The 12029-nt window shown below is 52.6% G+C and overlaps 1 protein-coding gene across 2 annotated transcripts; it reads right to left on the bottom strand.

Annotated features, from left to right (window-relative positions):
• Nucleotides 1-9356: 9356 nt before the first annotated feature.
• LOC103286861 (cytochrome b-c1 complex subunit 9) lies at nucleotides 9357-11876 on the bottom strand. Of its 2 annotated transcripts, none has more exons than XM_054712546.1 (2): nucleotides 11616-11876; nucleotides 9357-9612 (listed from the first exon to the last, which is right to left on the bottom strand). In XM_054712546.1, the coding sequence occupies exon 1, from the start codon at nucleotides 11823-11825 to the stop codon at nucleotides 11664-11666; it is 162 nt and encodes a 53-aa protein (XP_054568521.1). In that variant the 5' UTR covers nucleotides 11826-11876; the 3' UTR covers nucleotides 9357-9612; nucleotides 11616-11663. The 2 variants fall into 2 exon arrangements, with proteins under 2 accessions (XP_054568521.1, XP_008140673.1); XM_008142451.3 differs by having other exon boundaries at nucleotides 11676-11874.
• Nucleotides 11877-12029: the final 153 nt, after the last annotated feature.

Genomic DNA, 12029 nt, shown 5'->3' with positions numbered 1-12029 from the left:
GATGAATGGTTTACACTTGGTGCCCATTAAATCCTCGGAGGCAGCCCCAAGATTTAAGACGGGCAATGGCACAAGTGCTCTAAGTGAAGTGGGATGGGGCCCTGAACCCTGCCGGGGGCCCATCACGCCTGCTTCTGAAGCAAGAATTTCCAAGTGCCTTCCCTGGTCCCTGGCAGAGAACATGACTCTTCCAGGCCTTTCCCAGGAAGCTTTTAAGACCTTGTGCCTCTGAGAGAGCCTTGTGTTTGTTTCTGGTCCGCGAGTGGCGGTGATGGTTGGCATGTTTGTTTGGACAGTGCTTCTGTGCCGTGAGTGGGCGGACAGAGCGCGTCATTGTTTACAGAAGGGAAGGGAGCCGGGAGCACGGGAGGGCCTTGCCCGGAGCCCAGGGCCTGCGCGCAGAGCCTTTCTGAGGGCCCCTGAGCCAGCAGGTGCAGCCGGAGGAGGAGATGGTTGTCCAGACCCGGCCTGTCCCCGTTACACCAAGAGCTTGGGGTAAATGATACAGGGAGGGAATAAAGATAAAAACAAACCCACCAAAAATGCCGGGGGGGGGGGGGGGGGAGTGGAACACCCCCTTTATATGATGTCAGTGAAACGATGCTAGCCACGTGGGAAACTAAATATTCAAGAATAATGTTTTTTAAAGTTTGGAAGCAGAATACATGCTGGTGAAAATGTAAAAGAAAGAAAGAAAAAGAAAAGATTTGCATGCAGACCAAATCCGAATCTGGAAGGGAGTGTGCATGAGTGAACACGATGATGAGACCACGATGAATTGTAGTGAAAATAAAGGTACTTACTGAGGACTTACTCGGCCAGAGTGTCCGCTGGGCTCTCTCCTTTCCTTGTCTTGTTCGTTCTCAGACACAGGTGAGAAGATGGAGGTTAAGAGAAGGCAGACAGCCTGCCCAAGGTCGCACGTTTAGCAAGTGGCTAAGGAGGGATTCAGTCCCAGGATTGTCCTCTAGAACCCACGTTGTTGTTGTTGTTGTTTTCTTTTTTAAAAAATATTTCTATTGATTTCAGAGAGGAAGGGAGAGAGAGAAATGGAAACATCAAGGATGAGAGAGAATCATTGATCGGCTGCCTCCGGCGCGCCCCCTACACAGCCCGAGCATGTGCCCTGACCTGGAATCAAACCCTGACCTCCTGGTTGATAGGTCGATACTCGACCACTGAGCCACACAGGCTGGGCCAGAGCATTAGCTTTGAATGTTTGCTGCCTGCCCTCAGAGCTTGGGCATGGGTGCTCAGCCCGGCTGGGAGGGCCAGGGGAGGGGAGGACAAGTGTGTCCACTCAGCACACGCTCACCAAGATCTGCCAGTGCCAGGCGCGGCACAGGCATGTGTGAGAAAGGCCTGGTGCCCACCCTCATGGAGTTTACAGTCCAAGGGGGGTCCGGATATTAAAACATTTTTGGGGAGTTGGACCTCCGTTACCACCATTTGTCCACCATCCAGAGCTGAGGGGTCAGTGCTGACATGTACAGATAAGGAACTGGTGGACATTGAAATTGGGTCTCAAAAGAACTGTTGGTCCAGAAAGAAACTCACTACAGACTGATCCATCTGCCTGTCAACATAACTATTATTGCTCGTCTCACATTCAGTTCTCATAAGTATATATCTAGTGACATATGATCTCGCTCATCTAGGGGAAATGATGAACAACATAGACTGAGGAACAAGAACAGAACCAGAAGCAAGGAGGCATCGATGGGACTATCGGGCCTCAGAGGGAGGATAGGGGAGGGTGGGGAGAGGGGGAGAGTTCAACCAAAGGACTTGTGTGCATGCATATGAGCCTATCCAACGGTTAAGTTCAACAGGGGGTTGGGGCATGCGTGGGGAGGGGGGGATGGGAATGGGGGGATGAGGACAAATATGTGACACCTTAATCAATAAAGAAATTTAAAAAAAAAAAAAAAGATATTTTTGGAAAAATTATTAGTAACGGTTTGGCTAAGTCCTAATAAATAAATGAAGAAGTGAGTAGGCAAGGTCAACAGAAAGTGGCCGAGAGCCAAGAGACTTTCCAGAAGCCGAGGGTGGGGTCACAGTGTCAGGCAGCAGCCAAGATCAGCCAGGCTAAGGCTCTGCCCCAGCTTTGCCAGGAAGCGGAGGGGAGGCAGCCAGTGGGAAGAACGGAAAATGAGGAAGACAAGGCAAGAGAAAGAGCCTACCTTGAAAGGAACTTGACATCAAAGAGGAGGGCGAGGGGACTCAGAGGTGAGGAGGGAGTGCTGGACCCCAGAACATGCTTATGGGATGGCTAGAAGGAGCTGGGGAGCCCCAGGGAATCCCGCTGGGAAAGGGTCGTCCTCAGCGAGGGGAAGAGGGGGGCCAGGGCCCATGTGGAGCTCTGCAGATCACCCCGTGGAGCGAGGGGCAGCCCAGCACCAGGTCTTTCCCAAATCTACAGGTGCTGCCCTGGCTGGGTAGCTCAGTGGGTTGGAGCATCGTCCGGATATGCCAAGGTTGCAGGTTCGATCCCCGGTCAGGGCACATATAAGACTCAATCAGTGCCGAAACCGGTTTGGCTCAGTGGATAGAGCGGCGGCCTGCGGACTCAAGGGTCCCAGGTTCGATTCCGGTCAAGGGCATGTACCTTGGTTGCGGGCACATCCCCAGTGGGGGGTGTGCAAGAGGCAGCTGATCAATGTTTCTCTCTCATCGATGTTTCTAACTCTCTATCCGTCTCTCTTCCTCTCTGTAAAAAATCAATAAAATATATTTTTTTTAAAAAAAAAGACTCCATCAGTGAATGTGTGGATAAGTGGAACAACAAATCAATATTAATCTAGAGGTGCCGGAGCAGCCGGCAGGGGCCTCGGCTTCGGCCTGAGGTTGCTGCAATGCTGCAGCTTGAACCAAGGGTAACAAATCGGTCTGAACATGACCACAGCCCTTGGTGTGGCGGGGGTGGCAGTGTCTTAACATGAGCACGAAACTCTGACTTCACATCACACTGGGAATTCTCTTCCCACGATCCATAGTCATCGAGAGGATTCTACAGACTGGCAGAAGGCGGAGAGCCTTAAAGGGCAGCTAGCCCCCAATTTCTAACCTATGTAAGCCTCCAACCTCCCCCAGTCGCAGGCCCTGCGATCTCGGATCCTCCCTCCTCCCCCGGAGGCGGGAGCTTTCCCCGCTTAAGAATCCCTGGGGCTCCGGTGGGTCTTTGCCAGCCAGGGCGGCTGTGCCAAGCTGCACTCGCTGTGCCCTGAATTCCAAACACAGCGGGCACTTAATTCCCGTTTTCCAAACATGAAATCATGCCTTTCTGGCTGCGTGAGCCCACCCTCGGCACGTTGACATGTCCCTGACGTGTGCTGTCATCCCGAGCAGTAATTATGGCTCTCTCCTCCTGAAAGTGGTTGTCCCAGAGGAGCCTGGTAGCAAAGGGGCGCCCCCGCGGGGTGAGGACCGATTTCGTGATTCCTGGCCACTTAGGGATTTTACCTGCAGATCCTCACCCGTCTCCCAGCGCCTGGTCTGATCTCCTTAGCGTTCTTCCACACGGAAGCTTCCCAGGCTGCACACGCCCGTCCTTTCTATCGCTCATGGGTCACAAAGGTGGCCAGGGAGGGGGCGGGGTGACAGGACCACTCCATGAAGGGTCGGCAGGCTGGGGTCTGGGCCCTGGATTTCAACAAGCTGTGTAACCTCCCGTCTGTCTCTGGGCCTCTCTGGGCCTCGGTTTCTTCTTGTGAGAAGTGGGGACGAACCCTGGCTGGTCTCTCAGTGGTTAGAGCATCGGCCTTTGGGCCGAAGGGTCTCGGATTCGATTCCTAGTCAAGGGCACGTACCTGGGTTGCAATGGCCAGGCCAGAACTTCTCCTTGGGGATCAGGGTCCTGAATGGCCAGTGGCCTGTTTGGCTTTTGTCGTTCAGAGCAGGGCTTGGTTCTGGGGTAAGAGTCGAGCTGGCCTCAGCCACTTCCTGGCTCTGTAACTCTGAACAAGGTGTGGCCTTGCCTCTCACGGGTGTCTTATCTATAAAGGGAGATGTTGGCAGGACGTTGGCATAAGGTGGGTGCGGTCCTGGCCTACCGTGAGGCCAGCTAGTGAACCACAGGGCCCTGCTCACAGGGCCGGGGTGCCTGCCAGTGCCCCAGCCCGCTTCTGTGCGCCTCACCTCTCACGCTCAGGGTGGCCTGGTGGAGAGAGAAAAAGGCGCCATCCCGCCCCATTAGTGTGTGATGGGTGCCCTGGGGACCCGGAGGAGGCACCTGCTCAGCCCTGTGGGACTGGGAATCACCTCACTGAATCCTTGAATGAAGACAGGTGACAAGTGTGATTATAACCCTCATTTAGCACAGTGGTCGGCAAACCGCGGCTCGCGAGCCACATGCGGCTCTTTGGCCCCTTGAGTGTGGCTCTTCCACAAAATACCACGGCCTGGGCGAGTCTGTTTTGAAGAAGTGGCATTAGAAGAAGTTTAAGTTTAAAAAATGTGGCTCTCCAAAGACATTTCAATGGTTGTGCTGTTGATATTTGGCTCTGTGGACTAAAGAACATCTTTTCCAAATCCCCCTCTGCCGGTCTCCCCTGCCGGCCTGTGGGAGGAAGGGTGACCCCTTGGGGGACCCCCGGGAAAGAGGGTGTTTCATTAGGAAAACTCAGTGAGCCCCGCCGACAAGGAGTCCCAGGGAATCGCAGCCCCAGGGAGACCTGCGTGGGAGGGAGACCAGTCTGCTCAGACTCAGGAAGGAGGGGAGACAGAGCGGAGAGGCGTGGGGTTCAGGGTGACTGGTGTGGGGAGGAGATGAGGCTGCCTGCGGATGGATGACACGCGGCTGCTGGGTCTGAACCGTGTCAGAGATGCTGAAATGAGATTGCCAGCGGACACGAAGCGGGGGGGGGGGTCACAGGAAAGTGAGTGGGCCTCAAGGGATGGGAGGAGGTCGGGGAACATGGTTTTAAACAGCAGGGGTGTGGGGTGGGGGCCACCTGGGTGATTCCGCTGTACAGTCATCCCCAAAGCTCTGCACTGGCCCCTGGAGACCATGCAGGGAGCCCCTGTTCGTTCACTCGCTGCAGACGACATTGGCTAATAAGCCACAAGCATTATCTCACGTATCGTCTGTGAGTTATTATTATTGTTACCCCATTTCCCACACGGGGAAACCAAGGCTCACAGAGAGGCGGCAACCCCCCCCAGGTCGCTCGGTTGGAGAACAGCGGAGCTGGAGTTCAAACGCAGGCATGTTCCGTGTCCACAGCCCACGCCTAGGCACGTGATGGGCGGGCAAAGGGACCCACAGCAGCAACCCTAGCTGGAAGGTTTCTGAAGTGCAGGTAGAGGTCGCCTGGGTCTTACATGTCAGGCTAAGGAATTTGAACTTGATCTTGCAGGTAGTGGGGAGCCATTGACGGTGTTTGAGCAGGGGCATTGGTCTGGCAGCCTCCCGAGGACGCAGGGAAGAGGAAGGGCCGCTGAGGAGGGCTCTAGGCAGCAAGGAGGCCGGCCGCACCCCTGTACTCTGGCTGTCAGCAGGACGGCTCCTGGCCAACACTTCCTCTGCATTTCATCATCGCCTCGTCCTTGAGGCCGGATGGAGTCTGCCCTTGACATTCAGTCGGTGCGTAAATCCAAGCCTCTCAGGCCAAGGCCCCAGTGGAAAGAGAAAACTGGTTTTTACAGCGTGTGGAGCAGCGCCTGTGGGTGTAGCCTCGAGCCAGCGGTCCCCTCCACTCTCACTAGCTGTCACCCTGGGCAAGGCGCTAACCTCTGAGCCTCACTTCCACCTGTAAAATGGGGTGGAGAATAGCGCCCACCTCAGCATGAAGATCCAGGGATACGGGGCATGTTAACAGCACCCAGCCCGGGCCTGGCCTTGGGCGCGTGCCCAGAGAAGGCAGGTGTGTGTGTGTGTGTGTGTGTGTGTGTGTGTGTGTGTGTCTCCCATGGAGGCTGTGCCTGCCCCTGGTACACAGTGCCCATCCCTCACTAATACTCAAGCAGCTGCCATGACTTCCATCTTGCCTGAAGAATTTGTATTCCCTCCAACTTTGATCGTTGCTCAGACATTTTTTTATTCTTTTAAATATATTTTTATTGATTTCAGAGAGGGAGTGAGAGATACAAACATTAATGATGAGAATCATTGATTGGCTGCCTCCTGCACACCCCACACTGGGGATCGAGCCCACAACCGGGGCATGTGCCCTTGACCGGAATCGAACCGACTCTCTGTCCACTGAGCCAAACCGGCTAGGGCTGCTCAGACACTTTAAATTCATTGATGTCTCTTCTTTCCTTGGAAGACTCCAGACTCATTTGTAGGATAGTCCTTGTCCCTTCTAATTGGAAGGGCTGCGAGTTATAGGATGGAATCTATTTCTTTTTAATCGCGTACATTGCTTTCCCCCCCCCCCCCTTATTACAAAAGCAGTAATACGCTCAGAGAGGAAGAAAACCACCATAATCCTACCATCTGGACATAATTACAGTTGGGATTTTAGTTCTTATCCTTCTAGCATTATTCCAGGAGAAGGAATACACACATTGGTTTTCCGCACACACACACACACACACACACACAAAAGGGATCTTACCACAGACACATGCCGTAACCACCACGGTGTCAGTTAGTGAGACATGGTGAACATTTCCCCACTTCTCATCTTCATCTTTTTTAAGGACTTACTAGTATTCTATTGGGCCAGTGCCCTGGAGTGTGCACCTAGGTTGTTCCTCATTATTTGCTACTAAACTACAAAGCGCAGCCAGCCTGCTGGCTAAATGTTCATCCACACCCACGGTTATTTTCTCCGGGTAAATTTTAGAAATAGAACTGCTGGGTCAAAGTGTTTCTAAAAATATATATATTTTTTGATATTTCAGAGAGGAAGGGAGAGGGAAAGAGAGATAGAAACATCAATGATGAGAGAGAATCGTTTGACTGGCTGGCTCCTGCATGCCCTTCACTGAGAATCGAGCCTGCAACTCGGGGCCTGTGTCCCAACCAGGAATTGAACCGTGACCTCCTGGCTCATAGGTCAACGCTCAACCACTGAGCCGCGCTGGCTGGGCTGGGTCAAAGTTTTTGACTGTCAAGTTGGCCACCCCACCAGCAGGATTTGAGAATGACCAGACCGCATCTCTTTGCTCGTGACAGGTATTACAGTAACACAACCCTTCTGAGTTTAATAAGTAAAAGCATATCTAGCTATTTCTGTTTTGCAAATCCATTCTCGTGGGCCTGAGAAGGGCGTAGAGGGGTGTGGTGGATGCTCAGATTTTCAGATTTGGTGGCCGGATCCCCCACAGGAGTGGGATGCTGGAAGTGCCCAGCCGCGCCAAGAACCGCCCTGCCCCATTCTGACTCCTTCCTAGGCAGCAGCCTCAGTGGGTGATCGACGGGACTGTACAGGGCTGCCTTCTTGCCGGCGAGTGTAGCTCAGTGGTTGAGCGTCAATCCATAAACCAGGAGGTCACGGTTCGATTCCCGGTCAGGGCACATGCCCAGGTTGCAGCACCGGGATCCTGTGTGGGGCGTGCAGGAGGCAGCCAATCAATGATTCTCTCTCATCATTGATGTTTCTCTCTCTCTCTCCCTCTCCCTTCCTCTCTGAAATCAATACAAATATATTTAAAACATATTTATTTTTTTGAAAAGGGCTGCCCTCTCACCCTGCTCAGGACAGCTCAGAAAGGTCACCCCATTCTCAGAACTCCCTGGGGGTCGGGGTCAGCAGAGGCCTCCGCCGAGACTGCGCCTGCATCTGCCTTCTCCCTTTGCCAGTTCTGTTTCCTTCCCTTCCTTCGCTGACCCCAGGGCACTTCTTAATAAAGCTCCCTGTGCCCTGAGGAGTCTGCTTCCCAGGGATCCCGGCCTGTGATAGGCAGCATCCTCGTGTCCACCGGGGACGAGCCTAGAATGTTCTGAGGGCTGGGCTTTCCTCTCTTCTTTGAGCTGCCAGGACAATTTGGACTCCACCCAGAGCTGAGGAGTTCTGAGCCTTGGCAGGCAGCCCTGCAGGACCTGGGCTTCTGGGTAGCCTCTGGCTGGGTTAACGAAGCGGCCGCAGGGGAAAATTTACTGCAGTGACCCTTACTCCTCTGACACCCCGTTAAGATGACGGCATCTCCAGAAATAAGAGGAGTCGCAGCTGCCCTTGTGCACTCGCACCGCGGGCATTTCAGATGGGGAAACAGGCTCAGAGAAGGTAAGTAACTTGCCTGAGTTCACACAGCCGGGGAGCGATGGTGCTTGAATTCTAACCCAGGACTGTCCATTCTTAAAAACCAGTGCTCTTTACACTTCGCTCGAGCCATTCAGCGGTAATAACAATATGGATTATTGGATCATTGTTCACATTGAGTGACAGGGAAACTGCAAAGCACTTAATACAATGCCTGGCTCATACTGAGCAGCTGACAAATGTAAGCGATTGATCAGAAACTCTCCAGGGGCTTGCCTTCCTTAGAATAAAATCCGAACTCCTTTAGCATGGCACACAGTGTCTGACCCTCTCTTTCCCTCCCTCCTTGTTTCAGTTCAGTGGATAAACCAAGCTTCCCACTGACTGTTCTCTTTTCCCGGAATGCTCTTACTCTTGATCTTTACTTGGCTGAAATTTCCATTCAAAATTCAGCTCAGCCTAGCCGGCATAGCTCAATGGTTGAGCGTTGACCTATGAACCTGGAGGTCACAGTTTGATTCCTGGTCAGGGCACGTGCCTGGGTTGTGGGCTCCATCCCCAATGTGGGGCATGCAGAAGGCAGCCCAGCAATGATTCTTTCATCATTAATATTGATGTTTCTATCTCTCCCTCTCCCTTCCTCTCTGAAATCAATAAAAATAAACAGTAAAAGAAGCATTTTCCCTGGCACAACTAGAACGGGTGGAGTAAGGATTCAAACCTGTGCGTACCGTGATAAACCAGACTCTTTAGAGGGCAGAACTCTAGCAGGAGGCTTTCAGTTCTGGCCTAACTCAATCATCAGATGGGTTATGGCCCAGAGAAGTATGGCAGCTTGCCCAGACACACAGCAAGTGAAAGGCAGAATGGAGACTAGACTCTTGGGGACTGGGGTGCCCCAGGATGCTCAGGCCAGGGTTTTTCTTTCCCAGCTGAGGCCATAGTGCCTCCCCATGGCCAAGCCAGTTGGCTCCCCTCTACATGATTTAAGAATGGAATTACCGGTTTGGAAGACAAAGTTGAAGGTAACATCTCCAACTCTAGCTCATGTTTTGAAAAGCAGAAATTCTTGGGAAGTTAATGGGAAACCCGAAATAATGGAAGCTGCCCTTGGGAAGTTTGCAGAGGACTTTGAAGTGGTCCCAAGTAACTGACAAGTGACGATGGGGCCGAGTTAATAAAGCGCCAGTGCGGAAGCAGGTCTCAAGGACAGCTTACATTTATTTGCTGATGACGCTGAGCAATCACACTTCAAACACAGCAGAAGTTAAGAGTCTGTCAGGCGAAGGCATTTCGTAACCACAGCCAACGTGGTCCGTGGACAGTGCTGAGAGCATCTTCTCACGCCGAGGCCCCGGCTCCGGGCAAACAGCTGGCGGTGGACCTGGTCCATCCGGCCCTGATGGGCGCCTCCGAGGAACTAGTTCTCATACTTGTGCTTGATGTGCTTCCACAGCTTCTGCGTTTTAAAGACAAAAGCCACAAACGTTCAGTTTCGCCTCCCACATTGTACAATTATATTCCCACTGCCCGAGTCCCTAAAACAAGCTTGAGAGACATTCTTACCACGTCCTGACAGTTGCAGCGGGAAAACTGGAAGCAATACCAGGAGTGTCACACATGTTTCTAAAATGCTTTGAGCCCCGGCTGGTGTGGCTCAGTTGGTTGGAGCGTCGTTTTGTACACCGAAAGGTCATGGGTTCAAGAGACATCAGGGCACAGGTTGCAGGTTCATTCCCCAGAAAGGGGGCAACTGATCAATGTTTCTTTCACATCAATGTTTCTCTCTCTCCCTTAAAATCAATAAAAATATATCCTCAGGTGAGGATAAAAAAGAAAAAATGCTTTGATGCTCTCAATCACCATGTGAAGTAAGTGGGAAAAGATGATATGACTTTTATAGGAAATTGAGGTACAGAGATTGAGGGAGCTGCCCCAAAGTACACTCATTAGGGAACAGAGCCTGGAAGCTGGTTAAATTCTTCAACTCTAGGTATTACCTAAGGGATCCTAAGTATAGAGTCCCCAAACACGTCACATTGAGCCACTCTGTTTCCTCAGACCTGTGATTTCTGGGCCAGGGACTAGCTGGACTCTCATTCCTAAAAATATAGAAGTGATGACAACATACTTAAGACGTCTTTCCAAACATGAGGAACGGCTGACTGCTTGCAAGAGATGGAACGGTGGTAGTAGCTTTATAGGGGCAGAAAGTGGCCCTGCGCAGACAACACAGCGTTCCTGAACAGAGCCTGCCTGGGCTATCTATGGTCAGACAGCTATGCATTGCAGACAGGAGTGAATGGTGGAACAGGCCCATCTGCACAAGACTTGCCCTCGTATGAGCCACAATTTAACGATATAAAGTATGCACAGCACCAAGCCCAGTGCCTGCCTTATTCCCTACCTTATGCTTCCAATTTCTCCTGAGGAATGTAACATGTTTTCTTCTTTTTTTTTTTTTAATCCTCATCTGAGGACATGTTTTTTGTTTTTACAGAGAGGAAGGAGAGGGATAGAGAGAAACATCGATGAGAGAGGAATATCGATCAGCTGCCTCCTGCACACCCCCTACTGGGGATGTGCCCGAAACCAAGGTACATGCCCTTGACCGGAATCGAACCTGGGACCCTTGAGTCCGCAGGCCGACTCTCCATCCACTGAGCCAAACCGGTCAGGGCAGAGGACATGTTTTTATTGGTGTTTTAGAGACAAAGGGAGGTGGACAGAGAGAGAGAGAGAGAACATGGATGTGAGAGAGAAACATTGGTAGGTTGACTCCCCCCATGTACCCCCACCCGGGATCAGGGATCGAACCCGCAACCTGGGTATACGAGTGTTATTTTCTGAGGGGTAGCACCTAGCAGGCACGGAGGCATCTTGCCTATGTCTCGAATAATAGTCACAGTAAACCCGAGGTCGTTACTGTGATCGATTTCACAGGTAAAAGGGAAGCTCAGAGACGTTAAGAAACTTGCCCAACTTCATGTCACAGTTATCAAGTACCGAGACCCAGTATTCCCACGCAGGGCTCTCTGACTTCACGGCCCCAACTCCGAACCATAATCAACACCACGCCGCTTGCGCGCAAAGCCCTGGGCACCGAAAGCGCCATCTGAAAAGGCAGCCACGATGTCTAAGGAGATGTCCTTTTCGCGATCGGCCACCGCTCAAGTCTGCCCTTGAAACCCTCCGCGGAGACAGGGGGTTCCGTCCCAGCCCTGACTTCCGGGTGCTGCAGCCCTAGTGAGCCCTTTGCTCTGACTGGGCTTCAGCTGTTGCTTCTGCACCTGGAAAAGTGGGCGATCGCAATATTTAAACGCCCTGCAACGTGGAATCTATGGACCTCGCTTAACGGTTTAGGGTTCACACCCGGCAGAAAGGCCAGATGGCAGTCTACAGACAGAAGACGCCCAGGGTTTACCCCTCTTCCTGGTAAAGGTAGATCGCGTCCGGTCCCACCTCCCTTCCCACTGACACGCTCAGGTTGGGCCCAAGGTCAGGGATGGCCTAGGCCCTCACCCCCTGGTTGATGTTTTCGTAGATCGCGTCCGCGCCTTGATCGAAGGCACGCTCGAAGAACAGGGCACCCACGGCGATGGTGAGGGCGAAGGTGGAGGTTCTGCGGAAGAGCAGGGAATACAGCTTCCCCGTCAGCGTCGGAGCCGCCATGTTTCCCCACTGCCGAAGTCGCGACACCGCGCCTGCGCCGCGGCCGACCTCGCTCTCCAAAGGCCTTCGACGTGCAGCGCTTTATGGGACATGTAGTCCCTCTGAATCTCCGTCCTCGTCGTTTTTGAATCACGGAGGTAACGGATGGCTTACGCGGGACAAAAGTCCTATAAGGTTCAGATCACAGCAGTCCAAACTGTTTGG

This window comes from Eptesicus fuscus, chromosome 23, assembly GCF_027574615.1.
Source record: "Eptesicus fuscus isolate TK198812 chromosome 23, DD_ASM_mEF_20220401, whole genome shotgun sequence".
NCBI classification, from domain to species: domain Eukaryota; kingdom Metazoa; phylum Chordata; class Mammalia; order Chiroptera; family Vespertilionidae; genus Eptesicus; species Eptesicus fuscus.
This window is presented reverse-complemented; position numbering and strand designations above follow the sequence as displayed.

Excerpts from the sequence above, each read along its gene's own strand:
- LOC103286861 (XM_008142451.3), bottom strand. The coding sequence starts at position 11,825 with ATGGCGGCTCCGACGCTGACGGGGAAGCTGTATTCCCTGCTCTTCCGC. Across the intron at positions 9,613-11,675 it reads ACGAAAACATCAACCAGGGG|AAGCTGTGGAAGCACATCAA; the intron begins GTGAGGGCCTAG and ends TTTAAAACGCAG.